General features: G+C 46.2%; 1 protein-coding gene across 2 annotated transcripts; it reads right to left on the bottom strand.

Moving 5' to 3' along the window:
• On the bottom strand, window positions 1–25461 carry FARSA (phenylalanyl-tRNA synthetase subunit alpha). 2 transcript variants are annotated; one of them, XM_044282937.1, is made up of 13 exons: window positions 25287–25461; window positions 18010–18147; window positions 16729–16827; window positions 11045–11163; window positions 8819–8911; window positions 8559–8687; window positions 8253–8368; window positions 7868–7952; window positions 7357–7456; window positions 7102–7270; window positions 5791–5868; window positions 3032–3146; window positions 1–1470 (listed from the first exon to the last, which is right to left on the bottom strand). In XM_044282937.1, exons 1-13 carry the CDS (start codon window positions 25434–25436, stop codon window positions 1365–1367), a joined length of 1497 nt encoding a protein of 498 aa, XP_044138872.1. In that variant the 5' UTR covers window positions 25437–25461; the 3' UTR covers window positions 1–1364. The 2 variants fall into 2 exon arrangements, with proteins under 2 accessions (XP_044138872.1, XP_044138873.1); XM_044282938.1 differs by lacking the exons at window positions 16729–16827; window positions 18010–18147; window positions 25287–25461 and adding an exon at window positions 11331–11471.
• Between the last annotated feature and the right edge of the window lie 2225 nt (window positions 25462–27686).

Below are 27686 nucleotides of genomic sequence, written 5' to 3'. Positions count from 1 at the left end.
TAACGAACAAATGATGACAAATTTTATTTCTTCCCATTTGAACATGATAATCTGCACAGTTACAGAGCAGGTGTCCTTACAAATTCATCTCCGTGTATAGAGCCCAGAGCCACTGATGTCTAAAAACATCCATAAATAAATATCCTGCACCCCCTGGTCTGATATAAACAGTAATACTAAAAATGCTGCAATCCCAACGTAGACTCTTAAAGGCTATGTACACCTTCGGGAGCAATTTTTTTTTTTTATTAATGCATTCTACAAATTTTCTGGCTAAAATCATATTTTTTTTTCAATTGGTCTTTCCAGCTGTTTTTGTGATACAGGGGTTAAATTTCAGTCTATTTGCAGACTGCCACTTTCTGTTCAGGGTGCATTTGCACAATAGTATTTTCTGTCTCAGTCCGAACCGCATTTTTTGAAGATCGTACACCAACCCATTTATTTCTATATGGTTGGGGGAAAAAATGGCGACAGCACACAAATGTCATCCGTTTGTCTGTTCACATCCGTGTGGCCGATTCGCAAAATCTAGAACATGTCCTATCCTTGTCCATTTTGCGGACAAGAATATACATTTTTTTCAATGAGGCCGCCAACAGCTGCAGGGTGCTCATGGACCGCATCAGTTTTTTGCAGACAGTAAAACCGATACAGTTGTGCGACTGCCCCTTTATTGTCCGGACAATGACCGCTCATGTGCAGCTCTTATCTCTGATCTCCTGACCTCATCAACACTCACTTAAGCTCAGTTTGATAACAATTTAGCTATAATGAGTGTTTAGGAGGTCAGGAAAATCAGAGATAACAGGTCTCGACATCTGTGGGACAGAACTTGACAGTCTGCAAATAGACTGAAATGTAACCCCTGTATCACAGAAACTGCTGAAAATATGTAACAAAGACCAATTGCAAAAAAGATTTTTAGCCCAAAACGAGTAGAATGCTTTAAAAAATTACCTATAACCTTTAAAGGAACACTACTGAAAAAAAAAATGGATACACGGATACACTGTGTTGTGCCTAGTGAATATCCTGAAGGGGCGAAGCATGACCTGTATCCCTGGTATCTGAATCCGTGTCATTCACTGCTCCTCCAAAGCAGCAGTGTTCCTTGAAAATGGCGATATATAGAGAGATTTTATCCCATTATCCTTTATAAAAAATCTGATACAAACCATGTAAAACGAATTCTGGACAACTGTACAAGTCCCAAGAGGGTTTTTACCAGCAGCCCCACTGACAAGAGAAGGTAATAAATGTGCACTGCAGTCACCATCTTCGAGTGGTCAATACAAGTACAGAGCCAGAAGATACCTAAATATACTCTATGACGTATCAGCAAAATACAAAGGGTCCTCCTATTATGAGTCAAGGCGGCATACAGGGCTGTCGTAGACCATCTGCAGGTTAACCTTATGCCCCACCAGCTCCCGGATATTATTAATGCCGTACTTTATCATCGTCGGCCTGGAAGGAAAAACAACAGTCATCAGGTATGTCAACTTTTGCAATATATCTGAAATAAAATATGAAATTCAGCAAATGGTCTTGTTAAAAACATTTACCGTTTTAGATCCACAGCTCCAACGCAGACAAAAGTGTCTCCATGGTTACAGACTACGAACACTGCAGTCTGACCCCGTTATCGTTTGCTATACCCTTCCATCTGCACCCCAGGGGGCGGATTGGCCATAGACCTTACAGGGAAATTTCCCGGTGGGCCGATGCCCGAGTCCTCCTCACAGCCGGCCGGTGGAAGTTTTTGGGGATGTATTTTGTAATGGACTGTGGTATTTGGCTCTGTTGGCGTGGTATACTGTGCCACAATATTGTATTGCTGGCCCTGCCCACCATTAATCTGCACCCAACTACAAAACGGGCCGCTTTTAGGCCCCTTTCACACAAGCGATTTTTCCGCGCGGGTGCAACGCACAGCACCCGCACTGAATCCTGACCCATTGATTTCAATGGGTCTGTGTACATGAGCGTTTTTTTTTTCACGCATCAGTTCTGTGTTGCGTGAAAAACGCAGCATGTTCTATATTCTGCGTTATAGAAGTGAATGGGCCTTTTAGTGAAAAACGCAAGTGCGGATGCAATGTGTTTTTCACTGATGGTTGCTAGGAGATGTTGTTTGTGAACCTTCAATTTTTTATCAGGCGCGTGAAAAACGCATCAAAACGCATTGCACCCGCGCAGAAAAAAACTGAACTGAATGCAGTCGCAGACAAAACTGACTGAACTTTGTGCAAGTTTCACTGAACACACCCGGAGCCGATCCGTCATGCTCGTGTGAAAGAGGCCTTAGTATTTTCTTCAGGGCCACTTTCAGTTCCCAATCCGCCCCTGCTGCCCCCTATCTGTAGTGGCAGATGGACGAAACATGTCTGTGCAGGATCAGACTACACACAAGGTTAGTTTGTAGTCTGTCACCATGGAAACACAATTCTTATTAGGAATGTACACAAAATAACCAGAGTATGTTTTTATTTTTGATTCATTGGAGCCATGAAAAGGCTGCAGAGGTTCCTAGAGGACTATCAATGCATCTTCTGCTGCGGCTCTTGTATGGTCAGCTCTGCACACAGGACACAACCTGAAGAAATGAAGGCAGAGCTGTGGACCCCGGTCTTCTAGGCTGCAGTACTCACTATGGGAGGGTCCCATGCGGAATACAGTAGTATCTCCACTGCTGCTTGTGGACAGCACTGACGACTATGGAAAACTGTGCAGGACTTCAGTAAAGGCTGAGAACACGGAGAAAGCCAACACTGTGTGAAGATACCTAGAGTAGTAACCAGAACAGCCCAAGACTACAAATCCCACCAGAACGGGCTGTGGGAGGGGGTCACACAACGGTGGTCACTGCCACGTCTCAACATGTTTACAGGTGAAGCTTATGGCTGTAGACAGGACACTAATGAGATGAACAGATAATCACTGACTGGTCGGCCACAAGTAAGATTACAGGTAATCCGTCTGGCAAATAAATTATACATTATTCGTGTCTTTGTTAACCCCTGCTTACCTCTCCAGTGACAGACCCCATGCGATGACAGATACATCGTCTGGAAGACCCATGGGAAGAAGCATTTCTGGCCGGAAAACTCCAGAATTCCCAACTTCGACCCATTTCTTTAAACCTGTAAGACAACAAGTCACATATATATATGTATATACATACAATGTAGACGATCTGGCTTCTTTGTATATGATGCCTTCCTGGTGACAGACCACAATATGGAAATCTCGGTAATTCATACACAGACAGCCTCCTCCGACCTCCTTCTCACAAGGGGCTGTCTCATCTGAGAAAATGGGGGCATATCTCTGTTATACCTCCATTGTCCGATAGGTGCGGGTCCTTATCTCCTTAACGGAGCCCCTTATCGGGAAAAAAAACGCTTCAGTTTTGTCCATATTTATTGTCAATGGGGACAAAACTGAACTGAATGGAGCGCTTCAAAATGCATTCCACTCCGTTTAGTTGCGTTCCCAGACCGGAGAGCAATCCGCAACATGTATTTTGCTTTCCGTCCTGGGATGTGGATGCAAAACAGATCCGGCATTATCCCAATGCAAGTCAATGGGGACGGATCCGCTTTCTCTGCCACAATAGAAAACGGATCCATCCCCCATTGACTTTCAATGGAGTTCATGACGGATCAGTCTTGGCTATGTTAAAGATCATACAACCGGATCCGTTCATAACGGATGCAGATGATTGCATTATCAGTAACGGAAGCGTTTTTGCTGGACCCTGCCGGATCCAGCAAAAACGCTAGTGTGAAAGTACCCTAAGATTTTTAGAAGCAAATGTTCAAATTTTTAAGGAAATTTCCAGAATCAAGTCACTTTGCGGGGCTTACATAACAGAAACCACCCATAAATGACACCATTTTAGAAACTATCCCCCTTAAATTACAATAAAAACGGATTTTACGACCTGATGTACTTTTAGTCCGGCTGCCTCTCACCACGTGCTGCTGACGGAACTCCGCCCCTGGCCCCATTATAGTCAATAGGGACAGAGCGGCAGTCCGGGGGCACACGTGAACTAGCGGCAGGACGGATCCGACAGGCTGTTCACCCGCCGTTACAGCCTGCCGGACTCCCTGCCGCTAGTGTGAAACTAGCCTTACCCTGATTCTGCAGTTTACAGAAACACCCCATGGGTGGTCATAAACTGCTGTACGGGCACACGGCAGAGCTCAGAAGGAAAAAAGAGTCATATTGTTTTTGGAAAGCAGATTTTGCTGGAATGTTTTTTGGATGTCACGTTACATTTAAAGGCACACTAAGGTACTTCTACAGTAGAATCCCCCAAAAAGTGACCCCAATTGGAATTTATTGAGGGTGCGTACTGACCACTTTGACCCCACGGGCTTTTAATAGAATTTAGAAACACTTGGCTGTGAAAATTAAAACTTTCATTTCTTCCAATAAAATATTGCATACGCTCCCCATTTTTCATTTTCACAAGGGGCAACAGGACAAAAAGCACCACAAATTTTGTTGCTAAAGAGGACCTTTCACCGGATTTTATTAATCAAGATAAGTAACTGTACTTAACAGACTGCTTGACTGTGAGACCCAGGGGGCTGGGCCTCACAGGCTTCCATAGAAGGCAAGCCCTGATGCCTGTGGAAGGCATCGGGCTGCCTTCCCTGTCATCGGGTCTCCGACATTGCAGTGCAGGGACCTGATGGGGCTGGAGGGGGAGCAAAATCGTGCATGCTGTAATCAGCACTGACCGCTGCAGACAAAGGGTTAATGTGCCGACACTGGTGCATTCATCTATGCCGACACAAACAGCAGAGGCTCGGCTGTCAGGAACAGCTGGACCCCTGCCGCTGATCGAGTGGGCACAGCTCCTGCACCCGCCTGGTCAGAGCGCCGGACATGTACGGCGGCTGACGGAAAGTCACTTCCCGCATGCTGGTCACATGGCGGCAGGGTTTGTTACAGGGGAATGCTCAGATACTATGTGATTTCAGCCGCTAAAAAATAATATAATATATATATATAAGGATTGGAGGAGCAGAATCAGGAATATTTTCATATAATCACTTTTTACTTTCGCAGAGAATAATTAATAAAGGGTGGAGGAGGGGCAGGCCAGCTGACCGTGACCCCTGCTGTGGTCGGAGCCGTGATGTGACGGAAGGTCGTTAATGACTTGATGTCTGCTCTGCTGTGGTTATTGATTCAGCACTGATCCCGGGGTCCCCAACTGTTATTTCCTGTAAGCGGCTTAGTGTTATGTAATGGCATTTACTCCCCCAATTACAGGTGGGGAGGGGCGGCGAGCGCACTGCCTGGAAACAGCATCTGTGTTGTAATCATAGGGATTAGGTACAGATGTGTTTTATGTAATGTGCACCCAACAGGGCACATCTGATGAGGAGACCGAAAACACATCTACACAGATCCGTCTTCATAGTCTCTGCCTATAATATGCACAAGAACTGCTGCAGAAGAAATCAGGACATCCCACTCCAGTGACTAATATGAAACACGCAGTGGCGCACGGGGCGAGGGCGGGAGCCAGCAGGGGCGCACGGGGCGAGGGCGGGAGCCAGCAGGGGCGCACGGGGCGAGGGCGGGAGCCAGCAGGGGCGCACGGGGCGAGGGCGGGAGCCAGCAGGGGCGCACGGGGCGAGGGCGGGAGCCAGCAGGGGCGCACGGGGCGAGGCCGGGAGCCAGCATCTCTGGTTAGACTGAGAATAAGACATATAGTAGATGGATATACTGCATTTAAATCACACAGCCACTTATAGAACTGACCTTCGTGATAGCTGAAGACTTCCATGCTCGGCTCTGTGTAAGGATTATATGCTGGCTTAAAACGCAGTTTAGTGATTCCTGCAAGAAAACTGCGATTAATCTATGACACTGACGTAGAGAGCAAAAACATCTTCCATTTCTTGGGCAGCTGTACCCAACTGTGACATACTGCATGCAAGTGAATGGGTCCTAAGCGCGGCCACTGCACAGCTGATCGGTCAGAAGCCAAATGTCTGACCCTCACCAATCGGATATTGCTGACCTACACAGAGAATAGGTCATCAATAGCCAAAAGCTGTACAACACCCTCTAAAAGGGGTTTTCCAGGATTCACATATTGGTGACCCATCCTCAGAATAGGTCATCAGTATCTGATCGGTGGGGTTCTTGTACATAGGAGGCAGTATTATAGTAGTAATATTCTTGTACATAGGAGCAGTATTATAGTAGTTATATTCTTGTACATAGGTGGCAGTATTATAGTAGTTATATTCTTGTACATAGGAGGCAGTATTATAGTAGTTATATTCTTGTACATAGAAGGCAGTATTATAGTAGTTATATTCTTGTACATAGAAGGCAGTATTATAGTAGTTATATTCTTGTACATAGAAGGCAGTATTATAGTAGTTATATCCTTGTACATAGGAGCAGTATTATAGTAGTTATATTCTTGTACATAGGAGCAGTATTATAGTAGTTATATTCTTGTACATATGAGGCAGTATTATAGTAGTTATAGTCTTGTACATAGGAGCAGTATTATAGTAGTTATATCCTTGTACATAGGAGCAGTATTATAGTAGTTATATTCTTGTACATAGGAGCAGTATTATAGTAGTTATATTTCTGTACATAGGAGGCAGTATTATAGTAGTTATATTCTTGTATATGGTAGGCAGTATTATAGTAGTTATATTCTGAAAATAAAAGTTAAAGGGGTATTACCAACTGATATACTGTATTTATTACATATTGTTCATACAGTATATACTATAAATGTCTGGTTACACCTCCAGGATTCCCATCTAATGGAAGAATACATGAAAAATGCATGTGGGCAGCCACAAGACAGACATACTTGTCTGTTACCAGATGGTTGTGATATCGAGGGCCGCACGTGGCTCCCGGGCCGCAGGTTGTGCACCCCTGATCTAGATTATCTTTTTTCCTGCTATATTAACTAAAAACATGTCCAGGGGGTGTGCACTTATATACATATACCACAAGATTTTCATTTCCCTGCCCTCTGTATAATAACCTAAAGCAAACATGCACTATGGTCACTGTGAGATTAAGCCTTGCACCTACCAAGTTTAGTGAAAAATTCCTTCAAAACACCCATGAGATCTCCTAAGGTGAGTCCATAGTCGGCCACAACACCCTCTATCTGGTGGAATTCAGCTAGATGGGTGGCGTCCAGCGTCTCATTCCTGAATACTCGGTCAATGGAGAAATATTTCACCGGCGTAAACTCCTTCTACACAACAGAGGGAAAGAGAAAGCCGTCTAGAAGCAGCTTCACTCCAGATCACAAGTCACCAATACGCCAGCACGTGTACTTACCTGCTGAGCAACTTGGTAGAGCATCCGAGCACTGACCGCTGTGGTGTGTGTCCGCAGGAGATTCTTTTTGGCCTCATTTATGCTCCAATCATATTTATACCTGCAAAGGTTAATTAGAAATGAATGGTTACATAACATTATACATTCTCCTCCCACCATAGTAAGACAGATGGAGGAGCTGTGTGACGTGGAGTCTGCCCCTCCCACTACAGGGTGACAGAAGGGAGGAGCTATGTGACATGGCATCTGCTCCTCCCACCACAGGGTGACACACACAGGAGGAGGAGCTATGTGACATGGAGTCTGCCCCTCCCACCACAGGGTGACACAGACTGAAGAGAAAGCTATACGACATGGAGTCTGCCCCTCCCACCACAGGGTGACACAGACTGAAGGGAGGAGCTATGTGAGTCTGCTCCTCCCACCACAGGGTGACACACACAGGAAGAGGAGGAGCTATGTTATATGCTCCCCATCACAATGACATAATAAGCACAACCTAATCTCTCACCCTTGTGATCCATAGCCGCCTTCAGAATGAACTTTTTTCACCCGCTCTAGATAATCCATAGGAAATTCTGATGCCATTGCTGGATCTGAATGAAAAAAATAAAAAATAAAATAGAGTTCTCATGTTTAACCGCAAAAGTGCAAAGAAAACGGCTTTTTCGGTTCCCATAGCAGCAGTTTATTACATTTAGGTATACTTTCTACTCCAGGATTTCGGTGATCTGATAACCTGCCTGATGTAAAGCAGTAAGCAGCAGACAGGGAGGGAGGAGGGGGATGCAGCTGCACAATCTTCTCCTCTACTTTATAAGAGTGCATGCTGCGCGGCGGCGCTTATTGGTCGCTGTGGTGCGAGGCGCGAACACACACAACACGCCGACACCCACCCTGCAGGAAGAAGGTGTCGTGCTGGTCTCTGGCCGGGTGCTGCTGAGGTTGGAACAGAGCGTCAAAGTTCCAGAAGGAGCTCTCTATGAAGTTATTTGTCGGCATCTCTGTAAATCTGGAAAAAAAGACGGATATACAGGCTACGATGTATGGCAGGGATCGGCAACCCGCGGCACTCCAGGGGGGGGTTACAGCCAAGCAAATGTGCCTGCTGGGAGTTGTAGTAGCTGTAGTGCTGAAGGTTGTTGACCCCTGAAGTAAGATCTATGATAAGCGATGTAGCAGGCATAGAGGGCTTCACTCACCCCATCTCTAAGAAGATCTGTCTAAACTGTGTGCGGACTTTCATCAGGGGGTGCAGGTGCCCACACTCCGGCATCACTCCCAAGGCGTTGAAATTATAGGCTTTGAACTTCTTGTCTCTCCAAGAACCACTGGAAATGGTAAACCAAGAAATGATGAGAGCAATCTTCTATGACCAGCGGTGGGGCAAGTTCTGCTGGGACACATGGGGGCTACATCATCACCGGCCTGCTTGGTGAAGGTGCAACCACGAGCAGAATACCTGGCGATCATTTCGGGGGTCAGGTCCGTCTCCTGCTTTGTGATACTTGTGCTGAAGCCTTTGCCCTTCGTCACCCAGTAGGTTTTAATCGTCCTGGATGAAGATCAGATAATGAGATACATTATAAACGACATTACAAACTGCAGGGGGCGCTATGCGTGACCCGTTTGGTTGGTCGGTAGCTCTGGCACAGCCGTCTATGATCAGCGACTCCAGTCTGAAAACGTCTGACATCCACCTCCTGTTCTGTCCCTCCACCATGCTTTATACTGCAGCACTGCTCATTCTGATCAGCTGCTGTGTTTAAGTATACGTTCGGCCGAAGACATTAGGGGTGATTTTTCAAAGGCTGGAGTGTTAAGCTGGTCTTTGATCGTCCCTGTGCTGCCAGAGGCGTGCCACTCCCTGTAAAATAGGCACATCCTCAGGCGGTCTGCGCGCCTAATTTTTAATCTACCCCGGTCCCTGACGTGAGTAGATTGCAGACTCTATTTACACGAATTTGCCTGGGCCAATAGCCCGTTCCCGGACACTCCCCAAAGACGAGGATGTTGTAAAAAAAACACCCAACAGGTTTTACATGGGTTTGGCAACTTTTTTTTTTTTTTTTTTAAGCCAAAATCTGGCATAGTGATTTTAATGAATGACCCCCACTATTTCCAGTACAAGGAGGATAGAATGACATCCTTGGCCAGGATTAGAGTTCTTTCCGATCTTGGGCATTCAAACCCTTAGATCCCACGGTCAATACTATCCCCTGCATCTAAGATCTCAGTCACACATCCTCATTGAAATAGGGCGTGCTGCCATGGTAAAACCCTGATGTGATGCATGGGTAAGTGTGAATGAGACCCAAGGCTTTTCACAGGAGGGTGCCAATGAGATTTCATGACAGATTGGGATTGTCATAGGCCCCCAGGACTGCTAGAGACATAGCCTAATAGACTGTGGCCCCTGATCAGCAGAGGTGCTGGGAGTCAGGCCCTCATCCATCCGATACTGAAGGCCTACCCTAAGGCTAACCACACACATACAGAGCTGTCCCTACGGAGGGTAAGAGGCCCGCTGGCAAACACCTCTAGAAGCGCTGCCTCTCCGCAAGAACAGGGAGATGGACTCCAACTGCCCACGGCCCCCATATTAGAGGGTAAGCCAAAACTGGCAGGTTCCAGCGACATTTATCTTTAGGGGAGGCCCATGGCTCTGTGGAATCGAAGAACGCCTTTAAAAATCATTAAAAGCCCCCAATGAACTAAGACTCACAATCAGAGGAGATGTACACAGCCTGAAATCACAGATACATCATGTCTGAAGTGGGAAAGAAGTCCCGGATACACTGATCAAACACTGTTCTACAAATATAGACTTTATAATTCTGTACAACACTGCCCCCTGCTGCAGGAACTAAAAAATGCAGACATCATTATCACGGACAAGCACACATACACCAAGGCTTTTAACTGGGTTGTTCAGGATTAGAAAACATGGCACCAACCCTCTCCACAGGAAACGCTTGAATTGATGGGCCGCGCACCTCCCCCTTAAAGGGTTTCTGTCAACCCAATTTTCGCTATTAAAATAGGCTGACATTATAGATGTGAAAATGTCACCTAAATATAACTCTGCATTTCTTTTAAGTATGCCCCCGTTTTCATGTAATTTTAACTTTTATTATATGCAAATGAGCCTCTAGGAGCAGGGGGGGGCCCCGTTGCACCTGCTCCTAGAGGCTCCGTTCGGCCCACCTAATTTCCACGCCCTACTGTCTTGATTGACAGGGCCAGGCCAGCGTTAGTTTTCCTGTTGGCCGCGTCTGCCGTGTAAATCTCACGCCTGTGCCGCCCCGTTCAGTATTCGGCGCAGACGCAGTGAGAAAGCCGGCATTCTCACTGCGCCGAATACTGAACGGGACGGCGCGAGATTTACACGGCAGACGGGGCCAGCAGGAGAACCTACTGCGCCATTCACTGACAGATAGCACAAAAAGTAACAGAGGTTCAGAAAAGGTGCACATATTTATTAAGGAGCTTATCCCTCAATAATCAGCTCTCTGTGCAGCAACTGCTTGGTGAGCCAGTTTTTATGCTCTGGAGCCAAGCAGAGCTGCAGTGTAAAGCAAGGGGAACAGAACAAGCACAAGCTGGAGTCACTGATGTAAGGAAGCAGCACTGTCGCCCATAGGAGGCGATGTCGTGCTATCCAGAGAGACAATTCTTTGGCACTTACACCTCATTAAGAAGTTTCCTTTTCTTCAGCTCGCTCTTGTCCTTCTCGTTCACGTGGTCTGACCTTCCTTGCAGGACGAGCTGAAGCTTCTCCTTCACGGTGTCCTCCACTGCGTCTACCTGAGAAGGAGGAGCATTAACTGGTTAAGTGTGGTGCCCGCATCTTGGGATCAAATCTCACCAGGGTATGGTTCACAGAGGTTTCCTCTAACGCTCCAGATATAGCAGCTTATCCAACCAAACGTATCTCCTGATGGAATCAGAGACCCCCGGGGTGTCACATTTACCCCACTAGTCTGTGGCAAATCCAGCCGGGCTAGAAAATGGTGGACCAACTCTGCCTTCCAAGCTCTCTCTGCCCTTGACAGCCTTCTACACGGAGCCGGGCTGTAACTGACAACACACCGTGGCATCTACCCAGGACAGGTGGTTACAGAGAGCTGTCCTTTACTTGGACCTTCTTCAAGACATTGGGCAATACCCTTACACTCACAAGCCCACACCCGGGGCCTGCCAGCCGGTTTTGTTTTTAACTCCTGTAGAAATGTCCTATCCTTTTCCACAAAACGGACAAGAATAGGACATGTTCTCTCTTTTTTTGTGGGGCTGCAGAATGGACATACGAATGCAGAGATCAAACAGTGTTTACTGTGCAGTATACATGAGAATGCGCAAGCTTTATTTTGGGGGGCTGCAGGATTACGAAGATAACAAATTTAGGGCTATTTTTTGTGTGCATATGATCAGCATTTTTTTTGCGGGTCAGATCTGGACGATTCACTTCAACGGGGCCACAAAAATATGCAGACAGCACACAGTGTGTTTTCCGCATCCGTACGCATGTTCCATGGTATCCGGAAAAAAAATTAAGTAATTCTATTTCCATGAATTCACCATGTCGGCACACACAAGGAGATCGCCCCCTGACCTCTGTAGGGGCAGCAACAGAGAAGAGATTAAATTGCCCCCTCCCACCACCATTGACCACAGTCCATACTATATATACACCAGAGGTATTACTTCATACCAGAAAAATACTAATTAAATTAGAAGAGGGGAGCGATTATTGTGCAGTCGTAGTGAATTCATGGAAACAGAATTACCGGCAAGACAAATTCCGATTTTCCATATCATCACCATGACGGCACATACAAGGAGAACTAAAAATTTACTAGGTTTAAAGGGGAAGGGGGCTACTGCCTGGAGGACCTTGCGTCCATATTACAGGTCCGCAGATCTAGACTAGTCTATAATGTTTTATAAAGGTATGCACATTGGTCCAGGTTGCAGCTTTGCATATCTCGTCCAATGAAGCACCCGCTTTCTCTGCGTAAGAAGAGGACACTGCTCTAGTGGAATGAGCTCTGATGTTCTCTGGACAAACTAGGCCTGGAATTTTATAACATAAAGAGATAGTATCTTTGATACATCCTGCCTTATTCCTTCCTGCCTTATTTCTTCCTGCAAATTAGCTAAGTAGGTTGTCTAACTTCCTGAAGTCTTTAGTAACTTCCAAATACCTCAACACCATGGGTCTAACATCTAAAGTATGAAACGTAAGCTCTTTTTCATTTTTAAGGTTAATTACAAAAAGGAAAGTAAAATAATTTCCTGATTTCTGTGAAATAGGACACAATTTTGGGGCGAAAACCCGGGTCTAGTCTAAGTATGACTATCATCAGAAATCCTAAAGGTAAGGTTCTCTAATCTCCCCTAACCTTCTAGCTGAGGTGAAGCTATTAAAAAGGCTGTCTTAAAAGGACAGGAGTTTAATAGGACAGTCTTCTAAAGGTTCGAAGGGGCTTAACATTAAACCATTAAGGACTACGTGTCTTCAGAGAAGGTCTCAGTCTAGAAGATGCTCTAATGAAACGTCTGATCCACCTAGGATTAGCCAGATCAGTGACAAAGAAAGCACTAAGTGCCGAGACCTGGACCTTTAGAGTGAACAGTCTAAGACCCATTTTCAAACCTCGTGGTAAGAAGTCGAAAAAATTTAGGATCTTGGGTTTTTCGAAATTCGGGTTGTTCTCTCGCGTCCAGGAACAAAACTTCCAGATTTTTAAATATATAGCAGAAGTAACTTTCTTCCTACAAGATCTTAGGGTAGAGATCACGCTGTCCGAGAGTCCCTGTCATTTCAGCACTAAGATCTCAGGATCCAGGCCACGAGGAGAGAAAGAAAGAAAGAAAGAAAGAAAGAAAGAGAGAAAGAAAGAAAGAAAGAAAGAAAGAAAGAAAGAAAGAAAGAGAGAGAAAGAAAGAAAGAAAGAAAGAAAAAGAAAGAAAGAAAGAAAGAAAAAGAAAGAAAGAAAGAAAGAGAAAGAAAGAGAGAAAGAAAGAGAGAGAAAGAGAGAGAAAGAGAGAGAAAGAGAGAGAAAGAGAGAGAAAGAGAGAGAAAGAGAGAGAAAGAGAGAGAAAGAGAGAAAGAAAGAAAGAAAATCTTCCAAGGTTTGTCTCTTGGATCCAGGGAGCAAAACCTTTTTTACATTTGCATTTTTTTTCTTGCTGCAAATAGGTCTATTTCTGGATATCCCCATTTGTGTACTAACATCTCAAAAATGTCTGGATTTAGTGCCCACTCTGTCTGATCTACCATTTGTCCACTTAGGTAATCCACTTCCTGGTTTAGGGAATCTTTGAGATAAATGGCTGAAATAGATTTTACTTCCCTCTCTGCCCAAGTAAATATATTTTCTGAAAGTTCTAGCAGTTTCTTTGACCTTGTTCCTCCCTAATGTGTGAGGTACACAACTAAAGTCATGTTGTCCGACAAAATTTTCAGATGATTTTGAAGAATTCGCGAGGCGGACTTCAGGGTCTCCCAGACTGCTCTTAATTAATCAGAAATTTGATGATTGGTTGCTTATCACCTTGGTCCAAGTACCCTGGCAAGAAATCTATCTTATTTTGTTGTTGATAGGTGGAGACAGGACTTGCCCAATATAGACAGACGGATTAAGAATATGTTTAAATCTGCAGTTAAGTGGTCTACGGAGTCGCCAATGATTAGAAAGTCGTCTAGATAAGGTACTAAAACTAGACCTTCCTGTCTTATATGTACTACCATCTCTACCATTAGTTTGGTGAATACTCTGGGAGCAGAGGAAAGCTGTAAATTGAAAATGGAGAACGTGACCTTTATCCTTGATAGCAAATCTCAAGAATTTTGGGGACTTCGGATGGATCGGAACAGGATAATAGGCGTCCTTTAGGTCGACCGTTCATATGACTGCCCTCTCTTATCAGTTGGATGATAGATTTCATACTCTCATCCTGAACTTCCTGTAGGTAGTAATATATCTGTTCAGGCTTTTTAGGTTTATTATCGTTCGAAAAGCTCCCTCTTTTTTCCCTACTAAAAATAAGGTCGAATAGAAACCTTGTTTCTGGTGAGCTGGAGGGACAGGGACCACCACACCTAGATCTAAAAGATCCCGAACTCCTTGCCAAATATTTTCTTGTGATTTTTTTTGATTCTGAACATGTTAAAAATCTTTTTTGAGGAACTGAAGAAAATTCTATTATTATTTCTAGGGCCCAAGGATTGGATGTTATCTTTTGCCAGGTACAGAGAAATTTCTGCAGTCTTCCCCCTATTTTGGTGTCATTGTTTGTTTGTCACCAGATTTATTTTGGAGGTTTAAGAAGGAACCCCCTTTCTTTTGGATCTCAAGTGATTTTCTAATTCATTTAACCACAGGTACATGGATTTGGCTACTGAGGTCGCAGCAATGTTAGCCTTCAGGCCGAACATAGTCTTCTACGGAAATCATGGGAAGCATCTGTCTCCTTTTCTCTCCATTAGGTCCTTGAGTTCAAATGAGTCCTCAAAAGGCAGGGAGGTCTTCTTATTCACCTTTGCCACTTAGACGTCAATTTTGGTAATTTTATCGAACTCCCTTGAACTCTGTAGGATCAAAGAGCAGACTGTTTTTAAACTCCCTAGAAATGTCCAGCTTCTTTTCTGGGTCTGACCATTCTTCCAGGATCATTTCCCTAACATTTTCATTAATTTGGAAAACTCTGGCACTTTTCACTCTAAGACGCCCAAACATTTCTTCCTGAATAGAATGAGGTTTCTGGACTTCCTTCACCCCCATAAGTAGCACAAACCGCTTTTAAAAAGGTCATTTATTTCATCAGACGAAAAGTAGAATCTTTTTTTATTTCCTTCAGACAGCTCGCCCTCTGATAAGAGCTCTTCTTCTCCCCACCACTTAGAGGAAGGCGCGTCTTCACCCAAACATTCAGAATCCGAGGAAGAAGCCATTATTAACTTGGAACGTTTAGGGGGAGGGTGTCCCTGGGTCACATCCGACATTACTGATAAAGAGGACCTTATTTCCTTCTGAATCATGGACCTAAATTCATCCATAAGTGCTGGTTGTTCCTCACGTACAATGTTTGATATGCAGTCCTTGTAAAGTTTCTTGACACAAGTATCAGGCAATTTTTTAAAACAAAAAATACATTTCAGAGGCATTTTGGTTTTCTTCTGAGCCTCTTTAGATGCCTAGGAAATGTGAGAAACAACCACCAGGAGGAAACCCGCACTCAAACCATAGTGGCAACACCCGTGCAGCACACCAAATAAAATATATATAGGTGGTGCTTCCCTTCACATTGCACAAATGGATGACACATGGCTCTTTCGCCTTTATGGTTATACATATCAGAGATTAAAATGTCTATAGACCGGACAACTCACAGGAGGTAGTGCAGGGGCATCAAGCTCCCTTGGTGTTCGCAGCTCAGGTCCCGACATCATACTCACTCAGACCAGTATGTCCGTGGCTCCACCGCTTCATAAAACCATGCGAGCCAGACGCTGCCCACCCCCACCTGTTCCGAACTTGCGGGTTGTGTCATGTGATCCTGCCTCGGAAGTGACAGAAACCGTCAGCGTAATTCAACGCGGGCTGCACGTGCCTGCTTAACCCACCAGGGGTAAGGGAGAGTTTGCCACCCGAGAGCAGGCTCCGGATCAATCAAAGCAAGCCCTCCCGATCACCCACAGCCCAGACTTAGCACGAGGCCGCAGTTGGGCAGGGGGGCTCGCCGATGCGAGTAAGCAGGTACCAATGACCTCTAATAATCCAAAAATGGTGTATAAAAATAAAAAAGTTAAAATTGAATATCATTCATCCATCTCCCTGACCCGCAGGGGGACTCTTCTCTGCCCTGGCCTCTGTAGGGACAGGAAACACTGGGGAATGGTGGTGGGAGGGGGCAATCTCCTTGTGTGTGCCATCATTTTGAGGATATGGAAAAAATATATATATCTGTTAGCAAACACAAATTATTATCATTTTTTTGCTGGATTCTGCAAGAAGGAAAAAGATTTTCCATATTTTTTTTGCCCTGACGTATACCGGTATTTTAAACGTTGGGCAAAAACGTCATGTGAACGGCCCCTAACAAAAAATAAAATAAAAATTAAATTAATTTGCTACTGTGTCGTCATTCTGGGAGCGATCACTTTTAGGGCTTGTTTTTGGGTGGCGAGCTGTGGTTTTTATTGGTACAATTTTGGAGTAAATACAACTTTTTAAAAGATGTTAATCAATTCATTTATTGATGACTAGAAAAAACAGCAATTCTGTCTCTTTCTCTATATAAAATATATATATATATAAACTAACATTAACATACATAGACAAAAGGCTAAGGAGACCGGCTCACCGTTCTGTATACACGGGGTCCTCCCTCAGCCGCTTTATCCAGCCGGATCCAGCGATTGGACATGGCTTTACTGAAGCCCACCTTCGCTATGGGGAGTTTCTGTTGGGAATAAACAACACAGTAAATGGAGGAGCTCCTGTAATAATCAAAGTGCCTTCCTCTATAAAACGACCTAAAGGGTAACTGCACTTATAATAGACTTCTGAATGGATGGAAGCAGCATCTACATTCAAAGGATATGTATTCAGAGACACATCTTAATCATTGAATTCAGGTGTCTCATTCATCCCCATCGCCACAGGTGTATAAAATCCAGCCCCTAGCCATGCAGTTGCCTTTACAGACTTGTAGAAGAATGGCTCGTTCTGTAGAGCTCCCTGAACTCCAGCGTGGTTCTGTAATAGGACATCTCCACTGCCACGGGTCACTTCCTGACATTTCTTCCACCATCTCCTGTCAATGGTATTATTATAAAGTGGAAGGAACCTCAGCAACTCAGCCACAAAGTGGAGACCACGTAAAGTTACAGAGCAGGGAGGAGCATAACGTACAAAAGTCACCACAGCTCCGCTGACGCCATAACTGCAGAGTCCAGACCTCCTCTGCCATTAACATCAGCACAAAACCTGTGCTGTGCCGGGAGCTTCATGGCATGGGTTTCCATGGCCGAGTCGCTGCATGCCAGCCTCACATCTCCAAGTTGGATGCAGTAGTGTAAAGCACGTCACCACCGGACTCTGGAGTAGCGGAAAGGTCTTCTGTGGAGTGATGGAGCACACTTCTCTATCTGGCACCTGATGGACGAGTCTGGTGAATGCCAGGAGAACATTACCTACCTGACTGCATTGTGCCAGATGATGGAGGAGGATAATGCTATGGGGGTGTTCTTCAGGGGTCGACCTCCTTAGTTCTAGTGAAGAGAAATCTTAACATTGTGGACAATTGTATGCTTCCGACTTTGTGGGAACAGTAGGGGAAGGCCCTTTTCTGTTGCAGCAGGACTGTCCCCAGTGCACAAAGACACCCCCATTCTTGCACAACCTCTTGTGCCGTGTCACGCAGACACTGGTCGGGATTATAAGATGGGCTGATCACCAATAGCTAGAAGGGGCTGTCAAGAATTTATATTGTCCGGTGCTTTCCTTAGGCAATAGATTACTGCCCCCCAATAGTGGCCCACTGACAGGTAAAGGATACTTAAAGGTGTACACACCCCATAAATATGGCAGTGTCTGGTCCTGATCCTTTTTACATGTGTTTGCAGCGGGTTACCATACTCACCATCAGCTCGCTCTGCAGAAGGCCCTCCTTGGGCAGGCTCTGGAGCACCCTGACCTCGTGGCTGCCGCTCTCTGCAGTCTCCTGCCCCTCTGCGCTCAGCTCCCATTTCTTGCTGGTTCTCTGCTCTGCCTCAATTATCTGGAGGGAACAAGATGGCATCAGACGACCACATAGAATATAGATTCAGCCCCACTGTCCAAGTAGAATCAAAGTGAATGGGGTGGCACTGCTAATGTTCGTACCGAGATTAGTGGATTCTCACGTATCCCCGTCCTGCCGCAGAATACGTGGTGCACAGCCCAATATTAAAGATGCATATAATCTTCAAAGAGGAGTAAAGAAAAGATGGCGGCACTCACCACTTCTGTATCAGACTTCTTTTATTCTTACAAAAGTCCTCATTAAAAACAGGGTGGATTCCACCTTTACAAAGACCGCTGAGTGGCGACGGCCATTTCGCGCCACTGACATCATTGCGACGACTTGCGCTCCCTTTTAAGCGTCACTATCCCTGGCAACCTAAGACGCTTAATTCGCTAAAACCAACACTGCAATACACATTGGATACATTGAAACCATTTGGTTATACAGATACTCAGGTCGTTTCTCTTATCATGGCGGCTGCACGGATGATCCATCTCGCCTGTCCTTGTAATAGGCGCTGCTTATCACCTCCTTGCGGCATGTTTAAGATCAATTCAATGGCGGCAAAGCTGAGGCAACCTGGATCACCTTCATGCCTATCCCACACACGGGTAATGAGCCGGGGGCACCCATTTCCTGTTCTTATGTAGTTAATGTGTTCCCTAAATCTTAATCAAATAGCGTCTAATGGTCTTCCCTATATAGAAAGCGATGCACTTGCACAGGATCACATATACTACAGAACTACTTCTGCATTAGGGAGAGAGCGCCTTAATCAGCAGGAGGAGACTTCTAGGCCATACATGCTCCTCTGGAATTCTGGGAGGGAAGGGATGAAAATGAGCTCTTAACAAGCTCTGCCTCTAATGCCACCAGATGTAAGGCAGCTGTCCTATAAGTCAATGTTCAGCTCTTTAACTAAGCCTTGAGACATGACTTGGATATTAAATAAGCCAGCATCTCATCTGCAGGGTGATTGCCCCTCATCAGTGCAGAGCAGAGAGTACTGGCTTGCTGGGTGAGAGGCCTGTCAGGGTTAGGGGGGGTACTATCTCTCCTTAGGGAGAGTACGCCTTAAAGGGACACTGACAGGGCCAATAAGCATATTGAGGTATATATATGGCAGTACAGGTCTTATAATGGGTATTACAATCATCTAAGTATCCCCCCTGTCCACATGATACATACAGTAAACTGAAGTTTTATAACCTGCTCCAACGGTCTTCAATCTGCCCAAGGGGCGGCGTTTCACCTCTCTTGCGCCCAGCCAGCCTCCCCCAACTGCCGCTTTGAAGCGCCGCCCAGCTGCGCTGAACAGTGCACAGGGCACTGTTCAGCGCAGCGCTTCAGAGCGGGGACCGCAGAAGCCGCCCAGCAAACTGAATATTCATGAGCTGGGCGGTGCTTCAAAGCGGCAGTTGGGGAGGCTGGCTGGGCGCAAGAGAGGTGAAACGCCGCCCCTTGGGCAGATTGAAGACCGTTGGAGCAGGTTATAAAACTTCAGTTTTCTGTATGTATAATGTGGACAGGGGGGATACTTAGATGATTGTAATACCCATTATAAGACCTGTACTGCCATATATATACCTCAATATGCTTATAGGCCCTGTCAGTGTCCCTTTAATATTTCTGCGTGTAATGCACGGAGTGACTTTGTGTTGTATACCTCCAAATGGCAGGAACCATTTTTGACTGTTATATTTGCAAAATGAACAATTCCCACACTTGTCGTTACCTATGGGTTTGCCATGTTAGCCAGTTACTAGCCGGCTCCTGACCACGTTGTCTTTGAGTGTGTGACATCTTTCAAAAGCTACTAGCGGCCTTTTCTCTACGTATTCTTTCAGACCTTCCTCATGATATCCCAATGGCTGTGACCTACCTGTGCGATCATGTTGGCAGCGGGACTATATCTAAACAAAAACGCAAACCTTCCTTTATTTCTTGCTCTGCGTTTCCTTGCTTTATCACCTTTGAGCAGTTTTTCCTGTGTAAATGACTTTACTTTGTCCATAGCCGTTTTTAACAAGTCTTCCGAAGACCCTCTCTTCAACAATCTGCCCTTTAAATCCAAGGCTTGTTCTTCATATCCCTCCTCTCTATTATTTATTCTTTTCAGTCTAATGAACGGCCCATAGGGGACAGAACTTTTCACGCTAGGTGGATGAAAGCTCTCCTGGTGGAGTAAAGAGTTGGTGGCAGTAGGTTTGCGAAGACCCTTCGTGATTAAGTCACCCTCTCTCACCGCGACATCAAGGAACTCCAATTCCGTTCCACCATAATTTAAAGTAAATTTCATATTCATGTCATTGGTTTCACTGAGGAAGGCGACAAAATTTGCCGCACTGAAATTCAGTGCCCGACCACACCAAGAAAACATCGTCCACATAGGTAGGGATTTTTGGGAGAAAAGATTTTGAAACATAGCCAAATAAATATTGGCAAAAGTGCCCGACCCTGGTGTCCCCATGGCTGTGCCATACACCTTCTTACACATTGTTAGTAGGCACAAAATGTTAAGTCTCCTCGATGAGCTGACAATAGAGGTCACTCTTGCCAGTATTGCCCAATAGTTTCATTACTGCTGCATGAGGTATGTATACGGGTGTATAGGCTTTCAACATCCAGGGTCACCAAACTGAATCCCTCCCGCTACCGAAAATCTTTCAGTGTCAGCAGGAACTCGTTGGTGTTCCTTAGATAAGCAGGGGCTTTTTTCAAGAGTGGTCTCAAGAGCCAGTCCACGTACTTTGACAAGGGTTCCGTCACTGACCCAATCCCAACCACAATAGGGTGGCCAGGGGGCTGGGTCAGTGACTTGTGGACCTTAGGCCCAAAGTAACACGATGGCTTACTAGGGAACAATGGCACAAGTTTATCAATCATGTTACTAGCGAGGAAGTCCAAGGTCACATAAGGCTACTTTCACACTTGCGGCAGAGTGATCCGGCAGGCAGTTCCGTCGCCGAAACTGCCTGCCGGATCCAGCAAAACGTATGCCAACTGATGGCATTTGTAAGGCTCCATTCACACGTCCGCAATGTGTTTTGCGGATACACGGATCCGCAAAACACGGAAAGCGGCAATGTGCTTTCCGCATTTTGCGGACCGCACATTGCCGACATAATAGAATATGCCTGTTCTTGTCCGCAATTGCGGACAAGAATAGGACATGTTCTATTTTTTTGCGGAAACGGAAGCACGGATGCGGAAGTGCGGCTCCGCAAATGTGGATGCGGACAGCACATTCCGTCCCCATAGAGAATGAATGGGTCCGCACCCTTTCCGCAAAATTGCGGAAAGGATGCGGACCCATTTTGCGGACGTGTGAATGGAGCCTAAGACTGATCAGTCAGAAAAATGTATTGAAATGCCAGATCCGTCTTTCCGGTGTCATCCGGCAAAACGGATCCGGCATTAATTTTTTTCACCTTTTTTTCGGTCTACGCATGACGGATCCGGCATTCCGGTATATTTCAATGCCAGAACCGGCACTAATACATTCCTATGGGAAAAAATGCCGGATCCGGCATTCAGGCAAGTCTTCGTTTTTTTTCCACTGGAGATAAAACGATAACATGCTGCGGTTTTCTCTTTTGCCTGATCAAAGAGACTGAACTGAAGACATCCTGATGCATCCTGAACGGATTACTCTCCATTCAGAATGCATGGGGATAAAACTGATCAGTTCTTTTCCGGTACAGAGCCCCTGTGACGGAACTCTATGCCGGAAAAGAAAAATGCTAGTGTGAAAGTACCCTAACACCCTCTTGAGTTGTGATTGTATGACTGTTATGGGATCCCCCTAACAGAGGAGGGCTATGAAGAACAAGCCTTGGATTTAAAGGGCAGATTGTTGAAGAGAGGGTCTTCGGAAGACTTGTTAAAAACGGCTATGGACAAAGTAAAGTCATTTACACAGAAAAAAATGCTCAAAGGTGATAAAGCAAGGAAACGCAGAGCAAGAAATAAAGGAAGGTTTGCGTTTTCGTTTAGATATAGTTCCGCTGCCAACATGATCACACAGGTAGGTCACAGCCATTGGGATATCATGAGGAAGGTCTGAAAGAATACGTAGAGAATAGGCCGCTAGTAGCTTTTGAAAGGTGCCACACACTCAAAGACAACGTGGTCAGGAGCCGGCTAGTAACTGGCTGACATGGCAAACCCATAGGTAACCACAAGTGTGGGAATTGTTCATTTTGCAAATATAACAGTCAAGAATGGTTCCTGCCATTTGGAGGTATACAACACAAAGTCACTCCGTGCATTACACGCAGAAGTAGTCCTGTAGTATATGTGATCCTGTACCAAGTGCGGCGCTTTCTATATAGGGAAGACCATTAGACGCTATTCAAAAGATTTAGGGAACACATTAACTACATAAGAACAGGAAATGGGTGCCCCCGACTCATTAACCATGTGTGGGATAGGCATGAAGGTGATCCAGGTTGCCTCAGCTTTGCCGCCATTGAATTGATCTTAAACATGCCGCACGGAGGCGATAAGCAGCGCCTATTACAAAGAGAGGCGAGATGGATCATCCGTGCAGCCGCCATGAGCTGAGTGTATCTGTATAACCAAATGGTTTCCATGTATCCAATGTGTATTGCAGTGTTGGTTTTAGCGAATTAAGCGTCTTAGGTTGCCTGGACGACCAGGGATAGTGACGCGTAAAAGGCAGCGCAAGTCGGCGCAATGATGTTAGCTGCCCAAAGAGGTGCGCAAGCGCGAAACTGCCGTCGCCACTCAGCGGTCTTTGTAAAGGTGGAATCCGCCCTGTTTTAATGAGGACTTTTGTAAGAATAAAAGAAGTCTGATACAGACGTGGTGAGTGCCGCCATCTTTTCTTTACTCCTCTTTGAAGATTATAGATTCAACCCCATCCCACTACCTTCTATCAGCTCCTGGGAAAGCTGGGTGTCAACCAATATGACCCATCCTTCCTGCCTGCCTGGGAAAGCTGGGTGACAACCTCATCAGGGTTATAATGGTTGTATGCAATGGTTAGAATGGATGATATTGCCCAATCTTAATAACTTTTCCAACTTAGAGGCTATGTATATGTATCATTTAGTGGCATTTTTTTTTTTTTTTATGATTGCATTTTAGTAATTTGGGGATTTTCCAAAAAATCTTTTTTGCAATTGGTCTAAACATTTTCTGCAGTTTTTGAGATACAAGGGTTAGAAATCAGTTTGTTTGCAGAGTATCACTTCTCAGTCCTGTCAGCTGACGGCTCATGTGACGCCTTATCTCTGGTCTCCTGACTAGTGTTGAGCGAACTTGTGTCTTAAGTTCGGCGTCTAAAGTTCGGGTTATCGAAGTATCCTGTTATGGATTCTAAATTCCGTTATGGTCCGTGGTAGCGGAATCCATAACGCGATTCTTCGATAACCCGAACTTTAGACGCTGAAATTAAAAACACAAGTTCGCTCAACACTACTCCCGACCTCGTAAAGGCTCATTATAGCTAAACTCTTGCCAAACTGATAAGAAATGGCCTAAGTAAGTGTTTATGAGGTCAGGAAATAAGACGCCACAAGAGCCGTCAACTGATGGAACTCAGGAGAGGCAGTCTGCAAACAGACTGATTTTTAACCACATGCATCACAAAACTGCCGATTTTTTTTTAAATAAAGACCAATAAAAAAATAAAGATTTTTTGCCCAAAATGAGTAAAATGCCATAATAAAAAAAAAAAGAAGAAGAATGCCCCAAAAGTTCAATTTACCATTCTCTTGTTTTTTTCTGCTCTCTGTTAAACCCATGGAGAATGAATGGAGCAGTTCTGCGCGTGCTCATCCTGCGCGTGCAGGATCCCAAATCTGGTGGAGATCCCAGTGGACAGACCCCCTCCTCCAGACTAACCAGTTAGTTACCCCCTATCTTCAGGACAAGTCTCACTTTAACCCCTAAAGTACTTTTGAACTGACAGACATAACTTTTCATTTTGAGGGCTTGTTGTCTTGGAGACGAACTGTATTATTTAGTGACACCATTCTGGGGTGCAAATAACAGAAAAAAGCAGTTCTGCCATCGTAAACTTACGACATTCACCTAAGGTTACATTTCCTCTGGGGGTCAGTAGGATTACGGTATGTGTAGTTTTATGCGCTTTTTACTACTTTCACACAATAATATCAAGTCTCATGCAAGAAAAGGGTTAACAGCTGTCACAGCAATGCATCAGCACCCTGCAGTTAGATTCACAGGGAGCCGAGTCCCCTGCTTCTAAGGCTAGTGTCACACCAGCGGTTTTACTGGATCCGGCAGGGTTCCGCAAAAGCGCTTCCGTTACTGATAATACAACCGTCTGCATCCGTTATGAACGGATCCGGTTGTATTATCTGTAACATAGCCAAGACGGATCCGTCATAAACTCTATTGAAAGTCAATGGGGGACGGAACAGTTTTCTATTGTGACAGATTGTGTCAGAGAAAACGGATCCGCATCCCAGGACAGAAAGCAAACCGTGGTATGAGAACGGAACGCATTTTGGAGCACTCCGTCCTGTTCAGTTACGTTTGGTCCCCATTGAACATAAATGGGGATAAAACGGAAGCGTTTTTTTTTTTCCGGTATTGAGACCCTGTGACGGATCTCAATACTGGAAAACAGAAACGCTAGTGTGAAAGTTCCCTAAGGCTGGGATCGGAGTTCTCTCTGATCCCGGCCATTAAAGCGGTCGTCCAGCTGTCAGTCAGCGCCACACTGTCAATGTGACCTGCGAGAGCGGGATGTTCTGATTCTGATCAGAGTCCATATTCACTGAAATGAATGACCAAGGAATGCTTCAACCGGGCCCCCTACGTGGACATCAGGCGGCATCTCAAACTGTCCGTTTTCCTGGATAAGCAGCGCCAGCTGACGCTTATCTCTGTCGTGCCCACTACAATGTCATGGCAGATCTCCCGGAGCCTACAGGGTCATACAGCATCTACATGCCTGGTTCTCCGAAACTCAGCACCTACTCAACCCGGAGCCTAGTTCAGCTTCTGCGAAACTACAAGTCCCAGCACACCCTGCCTTGTAAAGAAGCACCATGCACACTGGGACTTGTAGTCCCCCCTACAGCTGCCATATGTGTCCCACACCGTCCAGTCCGATTGCATCATCCGGATCTGCTCACCTCTCCCAGGGACTGCAGACTCTTGACTGCCCCCACCACCTGCTGGTGATCCACCCCCAGAACCCCCGCCAGCTCCAGGCTGTCCAGACCCCCGCACTCTCCATCCCGCAGCTTCTGAAGAAGCAACTCCGCTGCTGAGTTATCTGCCATGCCGGTAGATGCTAGAATGGAGTTGTTAGAAGGAGGTCTGTGACGTCACGGGTCACATGCTCCTCCATGGTCACATGACAAACCCTGACTGCAGCTGCTTGTGGAAGGAGGAGAGGCTGTGTGACATGTGTGCCTGCAGTGTGTGCCCGCAGTGTGTGCCCAGTGAGGGAGGGTGTGCTGTGTGTGCCTGCGGTGTGTGCCCAGTGAGGGAGGGTGTGCTGCGGTCCTGGCGTACACAGAGCTTCTGGGGGGCAGGTGAGGGGCAGCACATGGAGCTCATGTATGAGGGGGTTTATAATACAGGTCCGGGTGTATTCTGGGGCCATGAGGGTGCAGATCTGGGGGGGGGGGCTTTATGGGGTGTAAATCTGTGAGGGGGCATGTGGTGTATTCTGGGGCCATGAGGGTGCAGATATGAAGGAGGGGGGCTTTATGGGGTGTAAATCTGTGAGGGGGCATGTGGTGTATTCTGGGGCCATGAGGGTGCAGATCTGTGGGGTGGGGGCTTTATGGGGTGTAAATCTGTGAGGGGGCATGTGGTGTATTCTGGGGCCATGAGGGTGCAGATATGAAGGAGGGGGGCTTTATGGGGTGTAAATCTGTGAGGGGGGCATGTGGTGTATTCTGGGGACATGAGGGCGCAGATCTTTGGTGAGGGTCTTCATGGGAAGTAAGGTGTGATGTCAGTTGTCTCTTGACTTCGCTGCTAATCATGTTGGGGAGAGCTATGGGTAGCACAGTGGCGATCTGTTGTTCAGGGATGGGGGGGCAGGGATGGTGACCTGCGTGCGGCGCTGGGGCAGGGATGGTGACCTGCGTGCGGCGCTGGGGCAGGGATGATGACCTGCGTGCGGCGCTGGGGCAGGGATGGTGACCTGCGTGCGGCGCTGGGGCAGGGATGGTGACCTGCGTGCGGCGCTGGGGCAGGGATGGTGACCTGCGTGCGGCGCTGGGGCAGGGATGGTGACCTGCGTGCGGCGCTGGGGCAGGGATGGTGACCTGCGTGCGGAGCTGGGGCAGGGATGGTGACCTGCGTGCTGGGGGGATAGAGAGGGCGACCTGTTTGATTTGCCTTTTACCGAAACTAGACTGCGCTACTGATCGCAGCTCCCTGTCATAGAGGTCGGGTGCCAGCTATGTGATTCTGCCACCGGCACCCGCCTCCTGTATTTGTATTAAAGGTTAGTTATCTTCATTGGTGGCGCAGTGCGCTCCGCCAGTATAAAAGTCATTGGTGGCAGTGGCCACAGGGTCCCCTCCCCTCCTTCTCATTGGTGGCAGTGGCAGCTTCTGATCGAAGCCCCAGCAGTGTAATCCCGGGGCTCTGATCGGTTACCATGGCAGCCAGGACACTACTAAAGCCCTGGCTGCCATGGTAACCTCCCTGCTGCTGTGTGCACTATGCACAGGGCAGCAGGTACAGTGTGGGGTCCTATTCACCCTAATAGAGCTCTATTAGAGTGAATAGGACAAGGGATTAGAAGATCCCAGATTCTAGCCCCTAGGGGTGCTAATAGGTATTAAATAAAATGTAAAAAACAAAAAGTAAAAAAACAACAACACCAAAATATTAAGTTTAACCCCCTTAAAGGGGTTATCCAATTTCTCAAAGCCCCCCTCCCCCACACAAACACACATGTGCCGGGCCCCGCACTGCCGCTGCTGCTTCTCCCAGCAAAAACATTGGCGTTGGGGGGGAGCAGTCAATGACAGACGGGGATGAGCCTCCCTAGCGTCGCCCGCGATGCCAGGAAGGCTTGTTTCCGTCCCCGCCTGCCATTGGCTGCTCCTCCCCAACACCGGATACAGGTGTACAGGGAGAAGCGGCGGTGCAGGGACCAGGAGCGGTGCCGAGAGCGGGGTAAGTGTATTACCAGCTTGCGTGCGTTCTGCAGCCCTGAGTACCATTTTTTTTTACTGGTCGCTTTTGTGCTCAGTTTTCTTTTTTTGTGAAATAAATATATTTAGTGTTACATAGAAATCAATTTTAGGTAGTATTAGTGTAGATTTTTGCACACACATAATATCTGTGTCCGTGCGTCCTGCACCTGCTGAGCCCTGATCAGAAACATCCATTTTTCGGACCATTCTGCTCAGTTTACTGTGCACATCTCCCCCCCCCCCCCGTGTAGTTAGATATATATATTTCTCTATATATATATATATATATATCCGTTTTAGTTAGGCAGGGTAAGGCCCCTTTCACATGAGCGAGTTTTCCACGCGGGTGCAATGTGTGACGTGAATGCA

The sequence above is a fragment of the Bufo gargarizans genome, chromosome 2 (genome assembly GCF_014858855.1).
Source record: "Bufo gargarizans isolate SCDJY-AF-19 chromosome 2, ASM1485885v1, whole genome shotgun sequence".
Classification (NCBI taxonomy): domain Eukaryota; kingdom Metazoa; phylum Chordata; class Amphibia; order Anura; family Bufonidae; genus Bufo; species Bufo gargarizans.
Note: the sequence above shows the minus strand (reverse complement) of the source record. Positions and strands in the feature narration are given on the sequence as shown.

Bases quoted from the DNA above. Each gene is read 5' to 3' on its own strand.
- FARSA (XM_044282937.1), bottom strand. From the start codon at position 25,436: ATGGCAGATAACTCAGCAGCGGAGTTGCTTCTTCAGAAGCTGCGGGAT. The intron at 8,912-11,044 runs GTAAGTGCCAAA...ATCTTCATCCAG, and splicing joins AGGAAACTTCTTAATGAGGT to GACGATTAAAACCTACTGGG. The intron at 8,369-8,558 runs GTGAGTGAAGCC...CTTTTTTTCCAG, and splicing joins CAGATCTTCTTAGAGATGGG to ATTTACAGAGATGCCGACAA.